This window comes from Plectropomus leopardus, chromosome 20, assembly GCF_008729295.1.
Source record: "Plectropomus leopardus isolate mb chromosome 20, YSFRI_Pleo_2.0, whole genome shotgun sequence".
Taxonomy (NCBI): domain Eukaryota; kingdom Metazoa; phylum Chordata; class Actinopteri; order Perciformes; family Serranidae; genus Plectropomus; species Plectropomus leopardus.
The window spans coordinates 13,440,771-13,459,373 of NC_056482.1; the positions used below are offsets into that span (position 1 = coordinate 13,440,771).

General features: G+C 37.4%; 1 protein-coding gene and 1 long non-coding RNA gene across 3 annotated transcripts in view; one reads left to right on the plus strand and one right to left on the minus strand.

The window, feature by feature from the left end:
• LOC121959436 overlaps window positions 1-18,603 on the minus strand; it is a 25,506-nt gene continuing 6,903 nt past the window's right edge. The window contains exons 2-3 of the long non-coding RNA XR_006106910.1: window positions 8,423-8,486; window positions 1-112 (exon numbers count right to left, since the gene is read on the minus strand). This is a non-coding gene — a long non-coding RNA (uncharacterized LOC121959436). The remainder of the gene's footprint in view (window positions 113-8,422; window positions 8,487-18,603) is intronic.
• The window catches only part of tbx5a (T-box transcription factor 5a), a 23,069-nt gene continuing 10,770 nt past the window's right edge, over window positions 6,305-18,603 (plus strand). For both annotated transcript variants that reach the window (XM_042508704.1, XM_042508705.1), the window contains exons 1-5: window positions 6,305-6,648; window positions 7,434-7,605; window positions 8,399-8,493; window positions 9,909-10,028; window positions 11,017-11,164. In XM_042508704.1, the coding sequence (XP_042364638.1) occupies window positions 7,462-7,605; window positions 8,399-8,493; window positions 9,909-10,028; window positions 11,017-11,164 (507 nt within the window). In that variant the 5' untranslated portion in view covers window positions 6,305-6,648; window positions 7,434-7,461. The remainder of the gene's footprint in view (window positions 6,649-7,433; window positions 7,606-8,398; window positions 8,494-9,908; window positions 10,029-11,016; window positions 11,165-18,603) is intronic.

Sequence of the window (18,603 nt, forward strand, 5' to 3'; positions counted from 1 at the left end):
AGGTGGGGGAGTAAAAAGACTCTGGGCAGTAGGCAGACCACAGGCCCATGTGTGGCCATGCAGGGTGAAACCATGCTGGAACAGGAGGGAGTTCTTCATCTCTTCATCTTTTCTGTAGAGAGAATCAGAGGAGGATGGTGGCTGAGTGGGAGTGCTCTCACCAACAAGTGACTCATCAATCTGTATACATCACTTTCCAGTCATTATAATGACCTAACCTGCAGGTTTAACACTGTTTTAATATCCGTATACGCTGTAAAATCTGACAAACAGTTTACTTTTTTTCTAAGAATCAGATTGCCTTGAAAATTTTGAGTGAATAGAACTATTAGTCTTAATTATTTTTAATTTATAATCTAATTGTTGAGTTAACTTAAAAGTTACTTAATTTTGAGAAGTTATTGCAACTTAAAATGACAGGCTGAATTAACTTAATCTTTCCAAGTTTTAGCAAGTTTTAGTAAAGTTTACTGTGCTATATATCTGTATTGTGCTGGTTGCAAACGAGTAAATCATATTTGTATTTTGTTAAACATGTTAAAAAAAACCTCATTGTCATGGTCAAGTTAAGTCAGTCTTGGTTTCATGAAGTTGCTAAAGATTAGAAAGAACAATGTAATCCCAATTGACATTTTTATGATGCAACAACTTCACAAAATTAAGTAAATACAACTAAATTTTAAGTAAATTTAACCATTAGATATAGAGTGCATATGAATTAAGATTAACAGTTACATTTACTTTCCTTTGTCAAGGTAACCGCTTTCCAAAATTATTTTAAGTAAGTTCAACTTGTCAGATTTTACAGCTTTTCCTTTTCTTCCAGTCTCAGTTAAGCCATGTAATCCTGTTAGCCCTTATTTTAAACACAAAACTACAAGCCAAGTTTTATTTTTTGTTGCGCTGCTGGCAATTTGGATACACTGGACTTTAAAGGTGCATGCTTTTGCTCTCATCTAGCTGCATTTTTCTCCTCTTTTGACAGTGGAATGTTTGCAGATTATACAAACAGCTGAGTGCTGAGTATTCATAAGCAAGAGAAGTTGATCCACACAAGAATGAGTCACAATATTGTTTATGTTTTAGAAATTGATCATAAAACCCTCTCCATGCTAGATCCATTGAGTGCAAATGAAAACATATTGCAGCAGGAAAGAACAGATTTGAAAAGACTTCAAATTGCTTAGTCTTTCAAATTAGGCAGCTCCTTAGTGCCACCTGGAAAACCTCTTAAAAAATGCAACCTCTGCAGCTTTTGTTCTCCTTCTCTCTCCCCCTCTCTGGTCTTCTCTGGCTCTGCAGCTCCTAAGAGCCAAAACTGTGGATGGGTTTTCAGCCACAAACCTCACAGTTGCTCTTTGGTGCGGAGCATCTGGGCAGGCTCCCCTCCCTGATTCAGGAGTCCTGGCTGGACTGGTGGTTAGCCACACCAGCGCTTTCACCTGCCTGTCTGCTCAAGTCTCACCAGACTTTAAGCGGCTCTAAACAAGCGGTAACATCAGACCACACACTCATAGTACTGGACAGCCAGGAGGTAGGGAGGGTTTAATCCCTGTGAGTGTGTGTGTGTGTGTGTGTGTGTGTGTGTGTGTGTGTGTGTGTGTGTGTGTTGCTTGTTGCTTGTTGCATTTGTACACAACTTTCTGCAGCATCAAATTCATGAGAAAGCTACTCCTGTGTTTGTTTGTTTGTTTGTTTTGTTTTTTTAAATCCTGCATTCAGCTTTAATTCACCTTTTTTCATCTGAATTCTTTAACCTTGTCATTTGCATGTGGCTGAGTGGGATTTGTAGTCCAAGAGGAACTTTTTGTACCACGCAGAGTGCCTTTAAGATATGACTTTTAATGGGCTTTAGACACAGTTTGCATCCAGTGCTTCGATTTTTAATGCTGCAGATTAACAGTCTACAGTCAGAGCAGCGGTGAGGCTGTTTAGATGCCACCGGTCAGTGTTGCTCACTGACTTCTGTGGTTCATACATTATGTGTCTTCCAGGCTACATTTAGATTTTATGTTTCAAAGTAAATACTAATTAGCCAGCATGGTCACGCAACATGAGATTTATTTTTGTTTCAGAGGTGAGGACAGGTTTTATGTGCTTTACAGTCGACATAAACAGGTTATTTGAGAGGCTCACTATGTTCTACCATAGAAAGGATTAGATTCAGGTTTGTTGTTTTTTGTTTTTTGGGGTTTTTTTGAGGAAAGTTATCCACAGATGCAGGTTTCCTCATCAATTACATCAGCTTGTTTTCCAACACACAGATTTTTCACATAATAATTTGGTCTTGCAGAGTTTTAGCTGCAATAGACTTTTGGCATCATTTAGCTGCTCTGTCATGCAGACTAGTGATAAAAATTATACATTTATATGTCTGCAATTTCACATTTGAAGCTCACACAGATAATTTTTGAATTCTCAGAGTTTTTGAGGGTGCTACAAATAAATAGTTTTGTGTTATCTGAAGTAAAAGAGGACATAATGTTGTGATGTGTCACTGTCTATTTCCATATGATGCATGATGGCTTTTGTGAGTAACTGGTTCCTTTTTTCACAGTGTGATGTTGAATTTGAATTTTTTTTTTCTTTATTGTTTAAATTATATTTGGGACAATGCAATTTAACTTAGTTCCAAATCAGAACATGAGATTTTATTTACATGTATTGTATAGCATTTCATCTGATTTATTTTATTATTTGCAATGTCTTAAATTGGTTGTCATAATGTGACCTCAAAATGAAACATTTACTAAACTAAACTTAAATGTAGGTAAAGTTGAAATGCGTACATTGATGCGCGGATAATCTTTTTTTTTTTTTTTTTTTTTTTTTTTTTTAGATTATTTAAAACGAATGATATCAAAAAGTTTCAATCTCTAATTGCTCTAATTGTTTGATTCTAATGACCTTTAATGGCTCATTGTACAAGAGTAGTATCATGGTAAAGATGCCTTTCTTTTGTGAAAGTTTTCATGTGGTGGCTGATCAGTCATTCGTTAGTGGCGCAGAACGGCTGAACTTTAACCCGTCCAGGCCCATTTATTTTAGACCGCTGGTGTAAATAAAAATGTATCGTTCCTGTTCTTCTTTAATTCCTCTCCCTGGAGGATGTTACTATGTGTGGCATCGCACTTACATAAAGAATCTATTTCACGTTTGAAAATATTGTTATTTCAAGTGAAAAAATCATTTGCACAATAAAAAATCTGTTTATTTTACGCATATGACCATAAATACTTTTTTATCTAATACATTTAATAAATTTACAAAAAGTTTTACTAAGCTGCTTCTTACTAAACTTGTTTGTTTTAGAAGCCAAAATTACGATATTTTTTTCTCCTTTAATGTCTTTTTTTGTTTTGTTTTTTGTTTTTTTAAACGATTCGTGTTCACGTGTGTGTGAGTGTGTGTGAAGCGCCGTTAACGCGTCTCTTGTTTGAGGCTGCAAGTTAATTATAGTGTGAAGTTTTCATGCTGCACCTCTATATCCACGTCATCTCTGGGGGTCGCCTTTAACTGTTTAAAGTGCTTAAAAGTTGGATTTTGTGTTGTTTTTTTGTCTTTGTTTTTTTCTTTTTGTTTTGTTTTGTTGCTGACTGTTTAGGGTTTTTTGTTTTAGTTTGTTTGTTTTGTTTTAGGGCATTTTTGTTGTTGTTTGTTTTTTTCCCCTTACTTGCTCATTGGGCCTTCAATCAGTTTCCACATTTTGGTGCTTTCCTCTTAAATGATGAGTTTCACTAATGAAGTCTACTCGGTTTAAAAGTCAGTAAGCAGGTTTTGTTTTTGTTTTTTCAATATTTGGCACTTTGCGTTTTTATTTAGTATTCTTAACCTCATGTAGATAAATTAAATATCTCTCCTGCATGGGTTATCACGCTAATTAGTCCCTATATGTCTTAAAAGGAACCACGAGAAAGGCAGAGCGCATACCGATGTAGGCCTACAGCTGGGATGTATAAATTTACTTATTATTGAAAAAATAATTCATCTCAACCTCCAAACTTTTTAGAAGCGGGTTTCCACTTCCTGATATTGACCTTTAGCTTATATTGACTAAAGTTTTAGGCTCGTGACACGTGACACGTCATTTACCTTCTTGGCACAAACTGTTATTGTTGTTGTGACGTTTTTTTTTTCGCTCCTCTATTTTTCTGTTTTATATTATTTTTTTCTTTTGCTCTATCTATATGTGTCTTTTTTAACAACGCACGAGGTTTATCTTGGTTTTTATCGTGCATCAAAGTTGTATGCTAATGTAAAACAAATTATAGCTTCAATTATACCTGTTAAAGGATGTTGGGGAAATTTTTATCCCTATATTGTAGTCATACTTTGTCTGAAAACAACATTAGTGCAATGGAGTGCTCTGTGGCCTTGTCCAAGTTCTGCAAAGCCTACGTTATTTGTGCTGGTACAGTAATGGAGAAGCAGGCTCTCCGGAAGACCTCCTGAGCTCCGTGTGCAGCTGCGTGAGTGTGTGCATAAAGGAGAGAAAAGAAAGTTTCTCTTTACCTTAGAAACTCCGCAAAAATTTTTACAAGTTTGGAAAATTTTACGTGAGACTGATTTCAGAGCCTCAGTAGATTTGTTTTCTTTCACCCCGTTAATTAAATGTGTTTCTAAGTAAGAGGGAAAGAGAAATTAAAATTTGAGAAACTTCATGCAGTATATATACACTTTTCTGTGCGTTACAATGTAATGTTAATTGGTACCTTCGGGGAGAATGTTGTTGGACAAAATCCCCGATATATTTAGAGGCGGTATACTTAAAGATACTCAGTAATTAATTCAGACATGTTATGATAAAATATCTTAACATTTTATGATAACATTTCTACCACAAAAATAAAAGCAAAGTCATTCTAACTGCCATATCTTCACCCCCATGGTTTCAACATCAGGCCTTCTACTGATCGATCAATAACCTACTACTCGTCTCCTACCCGTCATATCTACATGAGCTTGCTAATGGACTAACATCCACCTCATGCTGACTCTCTGTACCACACCAAATAATGGGCAAATTGACTCTTTGGGCACGTGCGTAATGAGATAACAGCCTAAAATGCAAATGAGACATTTTACGCGTACACTGCAAAAAATGTCAACTTTAGCAAGTCGTATGTTGTCATGCTGCTCCCGTCTGTCTTTAAAATCAAATGCTCTGCTAATAGGCTGCGTTTAGGCTGTTGTTTCCGATCATTATTTATTTCAGGAGGATCAAGGCAGGCCATGCTGAATTAACTCCATCCCCTGAATTTGCAGTTCAAGAATAAAGTTAATGGAGAGAAATTTGGTAAAATGTCAAACTTCAGAGGCTTATTTTCTATTCTGCTATTCAACATGTTGTATGCAAAATTGTAAATCTGCTTTTTTTGCGGTGTCACCATAAGGTCAGACATACGCATATGCTTGCGTGCCAAAACAGGCGTTATCAATGCAAACATACACATACGGTTTGTTTCCATACAATTTAATGCCCATATGGTGTGTTATGATCTTAACATGCAGTCCAGTTTCCTGTGAACCTGTCCGCGGTGTTTAGACTGAACCTGTGGGGAGCCACAGGCCTAAACTTAGCCCCCATTGCTGCCCCGGGCTTGTTTTTTTTGTTTTTTGTTTTTTTTTTTGTTTGTTTATTTGTTTTGTTTTGTTTTTTTCTGTTGGGACAAATATATCCAGTTCTGATCTAGCCTCATTGTCGTAGAAGCTGTTCAGTTCTGCGCGAGGGAATGATGGGAAAGTGAATATGGGATGCATTCACGATTTATAAACTGCTTGAGCAAGCTGTTAATTGACAATAGACCTATACAGGCAAAATATATGCTCAATTAATCAATTAATTATAATCATTCATTCGGCCATAAGCATAGACATGCTGACCTAGAATATATATTAATTTATTATATTCAGATTATGCCTAATAAACTTGCTGTCTGGAGGCTATGACTTTGAGGAAAAGGAGGTTGCGCGTAATGGCGCATGAAGGAACAAATATCAAATGGATTCTTTCTACCAGACTGGGATTATGGAGAGGTTTAGGAGATAAACTGGGGTGGGGGGCCTGGACGGAATTATTATCTGGAGTATAAACCAATGCTATTTCAGCGCATACTGCTCCCCCATCACCCCTCCTCATCGCGAACTCCGCTTCCGCTTCGCACGGTTGGTCATTGATGCGCAGTGGAGGGTTGGAGAGGGAGCGCGCAAGAGAGAGAGAGAGAGAGAGAGCGAGAGAGAGCGAGCGAGAGAGAGGGGGGAGACTTATTGACAAGGCAGAGACTGCGAGAGAGAGGAGGGGAGAAGGAGGTGACGGACCTGCTCCTTTGGGACTCGGCTACAGCGCACTGCTAGGTGCTATCACCGGGCTCGGGGCTCACAAAACGTTCTTCAGCTGTAAAATGCACAATTAGGGATCGAGCAGCGCCGTGTAGCTGTCAGCGAGGATCCTCCGCTCGCGGATCAGTTTGTGGGAAATCTGGAATAACTGAGAGGACAGAAAAGAGAGATTCATGGGGAATCAGCGCAGCTACATCGAGCAAAACGCCTGGATTATCTGATTTGGGACGGGGTACTGAACATTTTAAAGCTTCTCTGTTGCGCCGCCGCCGTGTCCAACTCGAGCCCACGACGTGTTTTTGTGTTTAGGTAAGCTGTTCCCGCTCTGATCCGGCTCCGTCTATTCATTGTTGTTGCTATCCATGGTAGTACAGGCTGCTCTGCGTTACAGGAGTAGCTACAGTTGCACCGTATAAGTCCAGAGGCTTGTTTGTAGAGGCTTGTTTTTTAAGGAGGCTTCATTTTGTTCTGGACATCACCATGTCGCCATACTAAAATAAAACTCATGACTTTTGTTTTGGGGAACATGAATAGGAAATCCCAAAAGACAGGGGCATCTTGTGCTGCTTCTGCGTGCAGCCTTATGCTACCAAAATAAGTCAGCCATCACACTTTTAATGTCATGAATACTAGATTGTGTTATTATATTATTTAAATAATACATTTGCTATGAATAACATCTTTAAAATACAATTATATGCAATCATCTGTATATAGTAGAGACACCTTTTGTGAGAATCGTCTTGACAGAAGTTGCCAACGCTTCATCTTATTTAAACAATGAAGTATATGTTCAATTAATGTCCTTCTACTCTGAAAAATATCAGTTTTAAATCTACATTTGTTTCTCTGTTAACTTTATATTGCCTTTAAGTCAGTTTTGTTTCACAATGCTCATATTTCTGAGCTGTAGTTATTAGCCTGTCTATAAGCACACGGCTCGTCCGAAATAATTGTAACTTTCTGGTCACTTTCAAAGACAAATCGACGTTTATTTGTGTCCTCCTGAGTAATTAAACGTATTCAAATCACTCCAACAATGACAATAAAACGCTCTAGGCCCATACACTGACATCTCTGTTTGGCTCTTACAGCTGGGACAGGGTTTTCGGAGCTCCGGTCATGGCGGACCAAGAGGAGACTTTTGCCCTTCAAAACTCTCCCGGTGGCTCGGATTCAAGGGAATTACAGACCGATAATAAATCAGAGAAACAGAACGGGACCTCAAGCAAATCCCCATCATCACAGACAACTTACATCCAGCAGGTCAGTATGAGTCAGTGTGTTGGTAGGCCTCAGTGTCACCGCGAGCCGAGGCTGCTTCCACTTATGGGGTCAAACCCACTGAAAAAAAAATAAATGCGTATACAGGCAAGTACTATATTGTCGTTTTGGTGTTAAATTATGCGCAAAATCTTGATGAAAATGTCTGCAAGTGGGATGATGTAATTTTACAATTTTTACTTCTTCTAAAATATATTTACATACCGGGAGAACTTTTTTTTTAAATTCTTTAATTAGCCTGTCTTACAATAAGTTTTTTTGACACACTGCGTTGCCCAAAATGTGAAAGTTTTTAAAATATATATATATTTAAGGATTGAATCAACATCAGAAAGTTTCAAAATAATTTTCGCTTGTTTGTAGACTAGATTTTATGATGAAATATGATACTATACTGACGTGGCATATTCTGTAGGAGAATATATTAACAGTGGCCTCATTATACTATATATTATGAGTGGTTTAAATGTGTATGCTAAAGGCCCAACGAGGTAAAGACTAAAGAATGACACCCAGATATTGATTTTGTTGCAGAGGGGTCACTACATACCTTACATTATTTATTGTTACTAAAATACTTTTTTTTTGCCTCTTTCTTGACATTTAGAATTAATATTTTAATTTAGACCTCTTGGAGTAAAAATGTGATCTTTGGCAGCTGAAAACAAATGTTACAAATGAAACTCAGAAGGCCTCAAAACCATGTGCCTAAAATCACAGGCTTAATATAGTGATGCTATAAACAATATGGGAACTAAGATGTTTTGTTTTGAAGGGAATGGAGGGAATAAAAGTCTACCTGCACGAGAGGGAACTCTGGATGAAGTTTCACGAGGTGGGGACGGAGATGATCATCACCAAAGCTGGAAGGTAAGAGGAAAAACAATCGTTTAAAAAAAATGTAACATTATTATTACAGGAGGCCGATAATCAGATAATCAGAACAGGGGTGATGTTGACTGCATATTTGTTTGCTGATATTGCTCCAAACGCAATTATTATATCTGAGTTGTATCTAGGCCTAGAGTCAAAATATAAGCTATAGGCCTGGCTGGAATTTTCCTTGCGTGGGGATTTTGGAAATCTACACTGCGAGGAGCCACAGAGAAAACACAGAGCATCTGGTGGACGCTTTAGCGCTGTGTAACACCACCGGTGCATATAGCCTAAATTTTAGTCTGGGTGGCCCTGTTGGGGAAATGCAATACCATCGACCAATCAGTCTGAGAGACAAAACTGTCCTGCGGTGTGCTGCTGAGACAGAGTTTCTACATTCCTCTGAATTAAATGAAATAAACATGGAGCATATGCCTTTTACAATGCTGTCCCTGTATCTGATGTGTGTGAGATTATACGCAGACACCTCTTGCGTGACAACACTTGTGTAGCAACATGTTACGCAGGGACTGTACTGCACATGTGTCTTGCTGCCCTCAGACCGTATCCAGTCAAACTCTCTTCTGCTGAGTGTGAACTTGCATTTATGCACGATGGCCGCTTCTGTCTGCTCGTGTCAAAGTGGCCGCCGGGCCGGCTCGCATGTGGGTATTATAAATGATGAATATTTTATATGTAACAGCACGGCTACATTTCACCGTGCTCTCCAGTGCGGGCTGGAGGCAGTTTGTTTTCACACAGCTGCATAAAGTCTCCATTATATTCCCGTCAGTCATGTCTCTCGTGTTTTTGGCGTGAAATGATATTATGCAGCAGCTCCCCATCGTCCTCAGCCCTACCCATCGACTCGTGAGACTGCTCAGACTTACTCACATTATCTGTTTTTCTAAAAAGTATGACAGCTACCAAATATCCAAATGATTTACTAAATGAATCCTGAAAAAATTCTGGCCCACAGTGAATAACTTTTTTTATAATGCGCAGGTCCCTCCTGCCTTAAAAAATACTATTTACTCTCCAAACCAAATTAAGACATCTGTATGACATTTTAAACCACCCCACGTGATACGAAAACGCATTCTAATTTACTTTGCAAATTACAATAATAAAAAACTAGAAAGATCAACATTTTACTCTGAAAACATACTTTCATTCTGCTTTATAACAGATGTTTTGTAAAAGTTTATGCATACATGAGGCCGCTAAACGTTTAAAATTGCCAAAGTTGGATGTGATTTTTCTCCACGGTGCAGAAAAGCATGAAAACACACCACAGTTTATTTTTGCCTGCATGTCGCCTCCTTTTTTCCCTGCATGTCGCCTCCTTTTTCCCCACTGTTTGACAGAAATACCATAAAGCACCATAAACCGTGTTTTGTCCTTTACAGGCGAATGTTCCCCAGCTTCAAAGTCAAGGTCACGGGATTAAACCCCAAAACTAAATATATTCTCCTGATGGATGTTGTTCCTGCGGACGACCATCGATACAAATTCGCCGATAATAAATGGTATGTAAAATATAACACACAAAAAACGTCTTTTTCTTGCAATAAAAAACTTTTTAAAAAATTTTACATACGAAATTTCACAACAGTGGTAGATGTTGTTTTTTCGCTCTCCGGAGTTTATTTCAACAGGAATTTTTATATTGTTGACCTGATGGATGAGAATAGGAAGTGGACATATTAATTCCTAGAAAAGTATGAACTGTGCGTTTTCTAATGCTTGCCAAGAAATGTTGTCAGCAGGGAGAAACGTTCCTGCCGGAGCTGTTGAATGAATGCTGATGACTTTTCCTATAGTTTTACCAGCCTATATATGCACTGCAAAAAGGCTGTCTTTCACAGTGGGGCATTAATTTGATGGTTATTTGTTTAGTGTCATGTCTATCTCTCTCTAACCTTGCTCAATAATGCCTTGTTTTGGGTCAGCGCCTTTCAATGATGGGGTACTTTTAGAGGATAATCACATGCCAATACTGCCGATAATGACCTGTCCAAAGCATGTCCCGGAACTAATCCCCCCCTTGATCTAACGATGTTGGAGAACAATGTCTACCAGCTCTAATTTGACCTCTGATCATCCAAAAAACAACTTCTGAGAGTAGCTATAATTTGATTTATTAAACTTTAGGAAGCTCCAGTGCAAAGTTTGGACTAGAGGGTAAACATCCTGGTGGCCTGAAAATGTAAGACGAGTGCGTAAATGTCTTGGATTACTCTTTTAAAAACATGTTTTTAAAGTTTAGCAACAGTGTCCCACTAATAGGTCGTCTTTGTTTGCTGTTTTAGATTTTCTTTTAAACTACCCTTGGCATAATTTAGAAATTTTGATAATGAAATAATAGCCCACAGATGATGGACCAATTAACTTTTTTTTCTTTCTTTCTTTCTTTACACTACGGACCACGTCCTCCTGCTTTAGCGCCTGCATGCTTGATTGGCATATGTGTGTCAGTTTTAAGTGTTACAGTGTGACTGTGTTGCTCTAATCTAGGTCTGTGACCGGGAAGGCCGAGCCTGCCATGCCCGGCAGGCTCTACGTCCACCCGGACTCTCCCGCCACGGGGGCGCACTGGATGAGGCAGCTCGTCTCCTTCCAGAAGCTGAAACTGACCAACAACCACCTGGACCCGTTCGGACACGTAGGTGCCTAGGCCCTATACTACTTATGTCTGTGAATGCTACAATAACCTGATGCTGCGTTGATCGGAGAACTGTATTTATGGCTTGGTGTGTTGCTCAGTGGCACTTCAGCAGTGAGGACTGTCTCTGAAGCGCTCGGCTTTAAGCCTAAATCGACTCTTTCCATTTACGTTTACTGCTTTTACAACGCTAGTGCTGGTGTCCGCAGCTGAACTTTGAATAATGCTTGTTTTCCTCGTTTAATTTAAAAACTCCGTTAACCATATGCATGAAAATTACATATATAAATTACTCATACAAAATCAGATCAAAAAATATCATTTTGAAAAAGGAAAAAAAATGTTAAAGGGAACGCACTGTATGACTGTTTTCTAATAATGAAAACTATTGTTATTATAATTTTTATTATTATTGTTGTTGTTGTTGTTTGAATTTAAATTCAAAACTTTGGTAACACTTTTAAAAACTAAGTTTTAAGTTTTTAGGTGCTTTTAATTGCCATTTATGAATAGAATAGAGGAGAATGTATTTTTGTCAGTGTATGACTACAACGAAATTTGAAAGTGCTACTTCTGAAATAGAGCAAGTACAAATATAAACAACACAAACCAATAAAATAGTAGGCACACAAACGATAATTTAAGGGCTAATAAAAACTTTAAAATATGGTAGAGGACCTATTTTTTGTTGAACAGACAAGTTTGCAACTTAATGCACAGCATGGATATAGAGAATGAGAATGATGAGACAAAACTATTGCACCTTTTAAAGGTCATGATTTAAAGGTCATGATTTCTTTTGGGAAAAAAAAGTTTAATTAAACCTACTTCCATAAATACATACATTTGCATGAGTAGGCACCACCAAGTGAAATTTAATTTACTTAAAAAATAGTAAAGACAAAAAATTTCCAGCATCAAGCACTTTAAATGCCTTGATGTTATGAAGTTTTTGGTTGTTTTTACTTTGTTGTTTTAATGTTTTGTTCTTTTTCTGTTTATTTTCACACTTCCTAAATATGGCCCAAAGAAAAAAGGTAGACTATTGCTCAGAGCATTTAAATACAGACGGATAGTTTATTGTGTTTGTGGATTTTCCTTGAAACTGTATTTGCAAGCAATAGTTTTTATTGTTTATTTATTTATTATATCTCATTTAAATGTCATTTTTTTAAAAAACAAAAAAACATTGTGCTAAACTTTTTATTGAAAAGATAATTAAACCCAGGGAAAATTAGTTAAAAGAACATAATTAGCAGCAAGGGGGGAAAAACGTTTAAATTCAAGTAATGCCCAGTGACCATTTTTTAAAAACAGCAGAAGGATGACTTTATTCTACATCTGCATATTCTATTTTTTTTTTTTTTTTTTTTTTTCAGAAAAATGTATCAAATGATTTGGACAAAGTGAATTTGGGGACTATATTTTATGTACAATAGATATACAAAGTTCACCTTACAATGCAATTAATTAGTCCTTACAACGAAAACAGTGTAATCCTGAGTGCCCCTGTGATGTCTTCAGAAAATTTAAATCTCCAATTCTCAACCCAGGAGAAAAAAAACGAATTTAGACTCTTTGCCATTGTTGATGGTACAGTGGGACAATATATTTGTTTCCAGTGTCCTCTTAACATTTTTTTGGCCAGGTTTATTATAGCACCCCCTAGATGCATTAAAGTTGCAGACCTCCTGGAAGTCAGCTTACATAAGTACAGGGGAGCAGTTTTTGTAGGAAAAAGGAAAGAGGCAATTGCACCCCCACCCACCGCCTCCCTCACCAGTCAGGGACTGTATGGTACCCATTTCCTAACTTTAACTCCTCATTATTCTGTGCACTATCTGGCCCCGGGCTTTTCTGATTCCTGTCTTACCCAAAACACAAACATCACTTACATCATCAACAAATGGATCCACTTTGGCGTCAGGTTTTCATAAAATTCAAAGTTGATGGGCACACTGAGGCCAAATTAGATGTCTTGTTGTTGAAACGGAAAAGTCACACAATTAGCATGCAAACTAATAGGCCCAGTTACAAAGAAAAATCATTATGAGGTACATCATTAGCTATTGTGTTTTTTTAAAGGAGGTAGGTTAAATATGTGAGGAAAACACAAGAAACTGAATGGCGTTAGAAATTAATAAAAGTGTTAATGCTGAAATAAGGTTCAAACCAGTGGTATTTAGGTTGTTTTCCATAAATATGTAAGAGGCAACACTAAAACATATAGAGATGTTTATTTTATTCCAATCATCACTCCCACTGAATGCAGATTGACAGTTATTTACTCAGCTACAGGTACGCAGTTTGGTGGTGAATCTAAAATAAGACTGAATATATATTTCTACACACACACACACCACTATCTATCCACATGGCACCAATAGTGGTTGTTGCCGTGCCAAAGCCCAGCTGGTGAAATGAAACTGGAGCTCAGTCGGAATGTGAGCGGTGTTGTAAATTTTGGGTTAAAGTGCATTTTTGATTGGTTGCAGTGGTTCCAGGCTCAGCCTCTTTCATGCTGGGAGACAGCACCCTGGGATTCATAAATGAATCGCTGGTGGCGGGCCAGAAATATATACCACGGGCTTGTTGGTCCAGCTGGTTGAAATAACTTGTAGATGATTTATAATTACTAGCAGTGACACAAGTGAGACCAAAACACACTGCTGATCCAGAACGGACCAATTTAGGATGGGCCTGAAGTAGGCATTTTTCTCTAGAAATGTCTGGTAATTAGATACACGTCAGCGGGCTGAGCTCACCAGCTTAGGACTGTTGTGAAGGAGTGTGAGAGGAAAGAAAGCAAGCTGAGCCCCATGGGGCCTTAGTGTTTGTATACAGTTAATTGTGTATCTTACTTGCATAGCAAATAGGTTTTGTAAGGAAGATTAAAGAAAAATGCTGCCAGGGTTATGTTTTGGAAGTGACATTATCATAGTTTTAAAGTGTTTGGCTTTTGTAACTTTGTTTTTCTTGATAAAGTCAGGCTGAAAGAGTGGCGTGAGCATCACTGTATACCTCACTGAGATATCTCAGCTCAATACCATTTGTTTCAGTGACATATATATTGTACAGGCACATATAAGTTGTACACTATAAAATCTGACAAGTTGATATTACTTTTAAAAAATATAGGAATCCCACTGCCTTGAAAAATGTGAGAAATTGTAACTAGTTAGTCTTAATTTATGTTTACTTTATATCTGATTGTTAAGTTTACTTAAAATGTAGTTATCTTTACTTAATTTTCTGAAGTTGTTGTGAAAGGGTTTAACTGAATCAATCATTCTAAGTTTTAGCAACTTCAGTAAACCAAGTATACTGTGCTATATATTTGTATTCTGCCAGCTGCAAACTAATCAGTCATAATTGTATTTTCTTAAACATGTTAACAAAACAAAACTCACAGATCTCCTAACTTTATCCTTGGCAAATTCCTCTTTGTCATGGTCGAGTTAAGTCAGACTAACTTAGTTTACTGAAGTTGCTAACAATTAGAAAGTACAAGGTAATTTCACTTGTCATTTTAAAGTTGCAACAGCTTCACAGAATTGAGTGAATAACGCTAAATTTTGAATAAACTTAACAATTAGATATAAATATAGATTAAGGAAAAAAGTCATATCAACTTCAATTTTTGAAGGCAATTGGTTTTTAAGATTATTATAAGTAAAATCAGCTTGTCAGATTTTACAGTATTGTGCCAGTATTTTACATATTGATCTTATCTCTGTTTTAAGGTTAATTTTTCCATACAGTTTATAAAATTGAGCATTGTAGTCTTAATGTGTTCTAAATATGGTTTCAGAGCAAAAATTCATTTTATTTTCCATTGCAGGCGTGCACATTAATGAAACAATACAGCAGTTTTGGAAAGTAACCAAGTGCATTTAGTCAACTACAATAATTAAATAATATTTTGAACTATTTGTACTTAAGTGCTAACACTTTATGCCCTTTTATGCCTTTACACCATTACATTTAATAAAGGAATGTACTTCCTAATGCACTACATTTATGGCAGAGGCACCAAAAAGGGGTGGCCAGGGGGGGCTGACACCCTGATACAGTTCTTTCGAATTAAAGCTTTGTCTTTGTCTTTTGAAGCAAATGGACGACCAGCCTAACACATGTACAAACCTACACAACAGATTAAAGCAGGAATGTTTTTAAACTAACTCAAAATGTTAATGATATAAGTCTATGCACATTAGAAAATTATGAACAAAATAAGAAACCAGTATATACCAGTATGCAGTTCTTTTACTCTTATACTGAAATAGTTTTCAACAAGCCTTTATACTACAACAGCATAATCGAATCCCTGAAATTCAGTTATGAATTTTGGTTTTGGTGTGCCACCCATGTGACAACCTCCAAGGCTAAAAAAAATGACGCTAGTGCGGAAGTACCAAAAACTGCATTTCCACGGATTATTATATGAGGCTGGTTGGTAAATCTCCATAGACCCCCATGTTAAAATGCCCAACTTTACAGCAGAAATAAACATGTTTACAGCCGAGTACAAAAACAGTTTTGTTGTCTATAGCTAATTTCAACATTCATTATAACTGTATGGGGGGGATTATTATTGTTATTTTTTAATAATTCACCCCTTCACATTTTACTAAGGCCTTACATTATGCATAATTAAGGGCTTCCTCAGTCAGATAAACACTATGCTCCTCCCTCTCATACAAATGGTACTTCTGGCTACAAAAAACAAGATTGTAATAACCAAAAAGCTAAACTTGAGGCTTCAGAACAGCAGTCCACAAGCCAATGGGTGGCATCACGGCAGTTACGTCCATTATTTGTACAGTCTATATGGCCCCATCTGGCCACCCTGGCCAAATTTCTGGGGGTGTCACTGTTCACTGGACAGCTACACAGTGAGAAGTTAGCAGCTTCAGTAGTTTGAATACATTTCACCTTGACCACCTGCAACATTAAAGTGCTGTTTACTGAATGCATCATAATTCATGAGGATTGTATATACTCTGTATAACAATACAGCACACTGAAAGGGCCATTCTGCATAGGAATTACTGCTATTTTGGATACTACAGTTTACATCTTACTGTTAATATTTCAGTACGTTTACTCAAGTAAAACTATAAATGCTTCTAATAAAGTATCTTAAGTTACAGTATTGTAGTAAATGGTGTAAATCTGTCTTTAACCAATCCATTACAGTGCTACATTCTCTTTTTTTCCTGTATTTGAATTCCTAAAAATCATTTGTTTTTGTCTCAGGTTTCATACCGAGCTGCAGTTGTTGCTTTGATCTCCCTCTCAACTCCTGGAATATTTCTCAGTGTTATTCATCTCCCCCCTCAATTTGCTCCTGCACTCGTCTCCCTGTCTTCCCACACATGTTTTGGCCAGGAGGGTGGAGTGTGAGGATCGCACTGTTTATGTTTGAATGGCAGTGTGCGATGAGCAATAGATGATGGTGTACAAAGCCCGTTGATCCCGAGGCTCGGGGAAACTCTCTGATGTGGTGGAACTTGAAAGCAAAGGGCAGCGGCTCAGGACCCAAAGTGATCCCTCACTATCATTAAATACTATCATCCAGAGGCTGGAGGGGGGGCAGAGATACAGGGACCCAGGCAGGGCAGCGGCTGGGCCAGGGAGACGAGGCGTGCGCTGGGGCCCCGGTGGGTGGTCTACAGCTATACCCCTACCCCCACAACCCATTCTAACACACATACTGGACTTTGGCAACCCACAGTCAGTGGACCATGCTATGTTCCAGGGTTAAACGTGCATTTAGATATATCCATTCTAATGTGTCTCAGTACATAGACATATTTAGCCCCTAAATCCATGTAGTGTGGTGAATGACGTTTTTGCATTGATGGGATTGTTGTTGTGGTTTGTCCAATCTTGGACGCATCCCTGCAGACCTCAAGTAAGCCCTTAATGAATGCATGCATGGGAAAATGTTTTGTTTAACCTACTTTTTTTCCGCACTGTGTTCAAATCGTTTTTCACTGGATGTTAAAACCTCATTTGCAAATCCAAACAGAATGCTGGTGCTGCTTGATGGCTGGGAAATGTGGCTGTTTTTTTGCATTCGTGACATGACTTTACAACACAGGAACCAGTACAATCCCTAACTCAAATATGGAAATTAAAACAGAGCTACCAATGGAATATGGCAAAGAGATTTTATTTGAGTTTTGGTAAAACTATTCTTACCTCAGATCTAAGTATGTAGCCCCCAAACCCCTTTACTGCAAATAGTTTTATTTACAGCGAACTGTATAATTTACAATTATTGAGTTTTCATCTGCAAGTCATCCACTCTAAAACAGCCTGCTTATCGAACCAAAGTGTTACACTCAGCTGATATTGTCTGAACAGGGTCAGTAACTTCCATTAAATCATCTTGCATCTACAGTGTAAAATATGCTACGCTGATTTAAATTTGTTTTTAAATCTAGGAAACCGATTGTCTAGAAAAATGTATATAAATATAGCTTTTATTTTTAATCTATGTTAACTTCATATCTGATTGTTAAGTTTACTTAAAGTACTTGATTTTGTGAACTTTCTGCAACTTAAAAATTAGAAGTTTAATGAAGTTAATCTTAAAGTTCACTGTGCTATATATATCTGTATTCTGCTGTAGGCAAACTAGTTAGTCATATTTATATTTTCTTACACACATTAACAAAACAGAACTCACATAACTCCTAACTTCATCAATGGCAAATTCCTCTTTGTCATTATCAAGTTAAGATAGATTAACTTGGTTTACTCAAGCTGCTAACACTTAGAAAGAACAAAGTAATTTCACTTGTCAGTTTTGAGTTGCAACAACTTCACAATATTAAGTAAATACAACTGAATTTTGAGTAAACTTAACAATTAGATATAAACATAAATTAAGACTTAAAGTCATATTTTACTACAATCAGTTTCCAAGATTATTTTAAATAAAATCAACTAGTCTGATTTTTACAGTCTAGTATGTTCCAGTATTTTACATATTGATCACATCTCAGTCTTAAGGTCAATTTCACCATTTATTTTATCTAATTGAGCGTTGTAGTCTTAAGGATAATGTGTTTTGAATATCGACTAAGCGCACAACTTTGTTGTATTTACCACTGCAGGTGTGTATTTTTACAGCAGTTTTGGAAAGTTACTAAGAGCATTTACTCTTTCACAGTGTACAGGTGCATGGCAGGCAGTTGAAACTCTTTTCTACCCAGTTTCTGCCAACTTCAAAAACCCAGTGCACCATGAAATGACATCAAGTTCAACTGGAAAGTGGACGGCAATTGTATCGCCTCCCTCTTTAGTTTATTTAGCTCTAAAGGACTTGGTTTATGTCATTTTAATGCATATATGGGATGCCCCCACAGCTAAAGGTCAGGGCGAACCCTTGTCTCCTCTCATGCTGGCAGTGAAAGGCAGGTACAAAA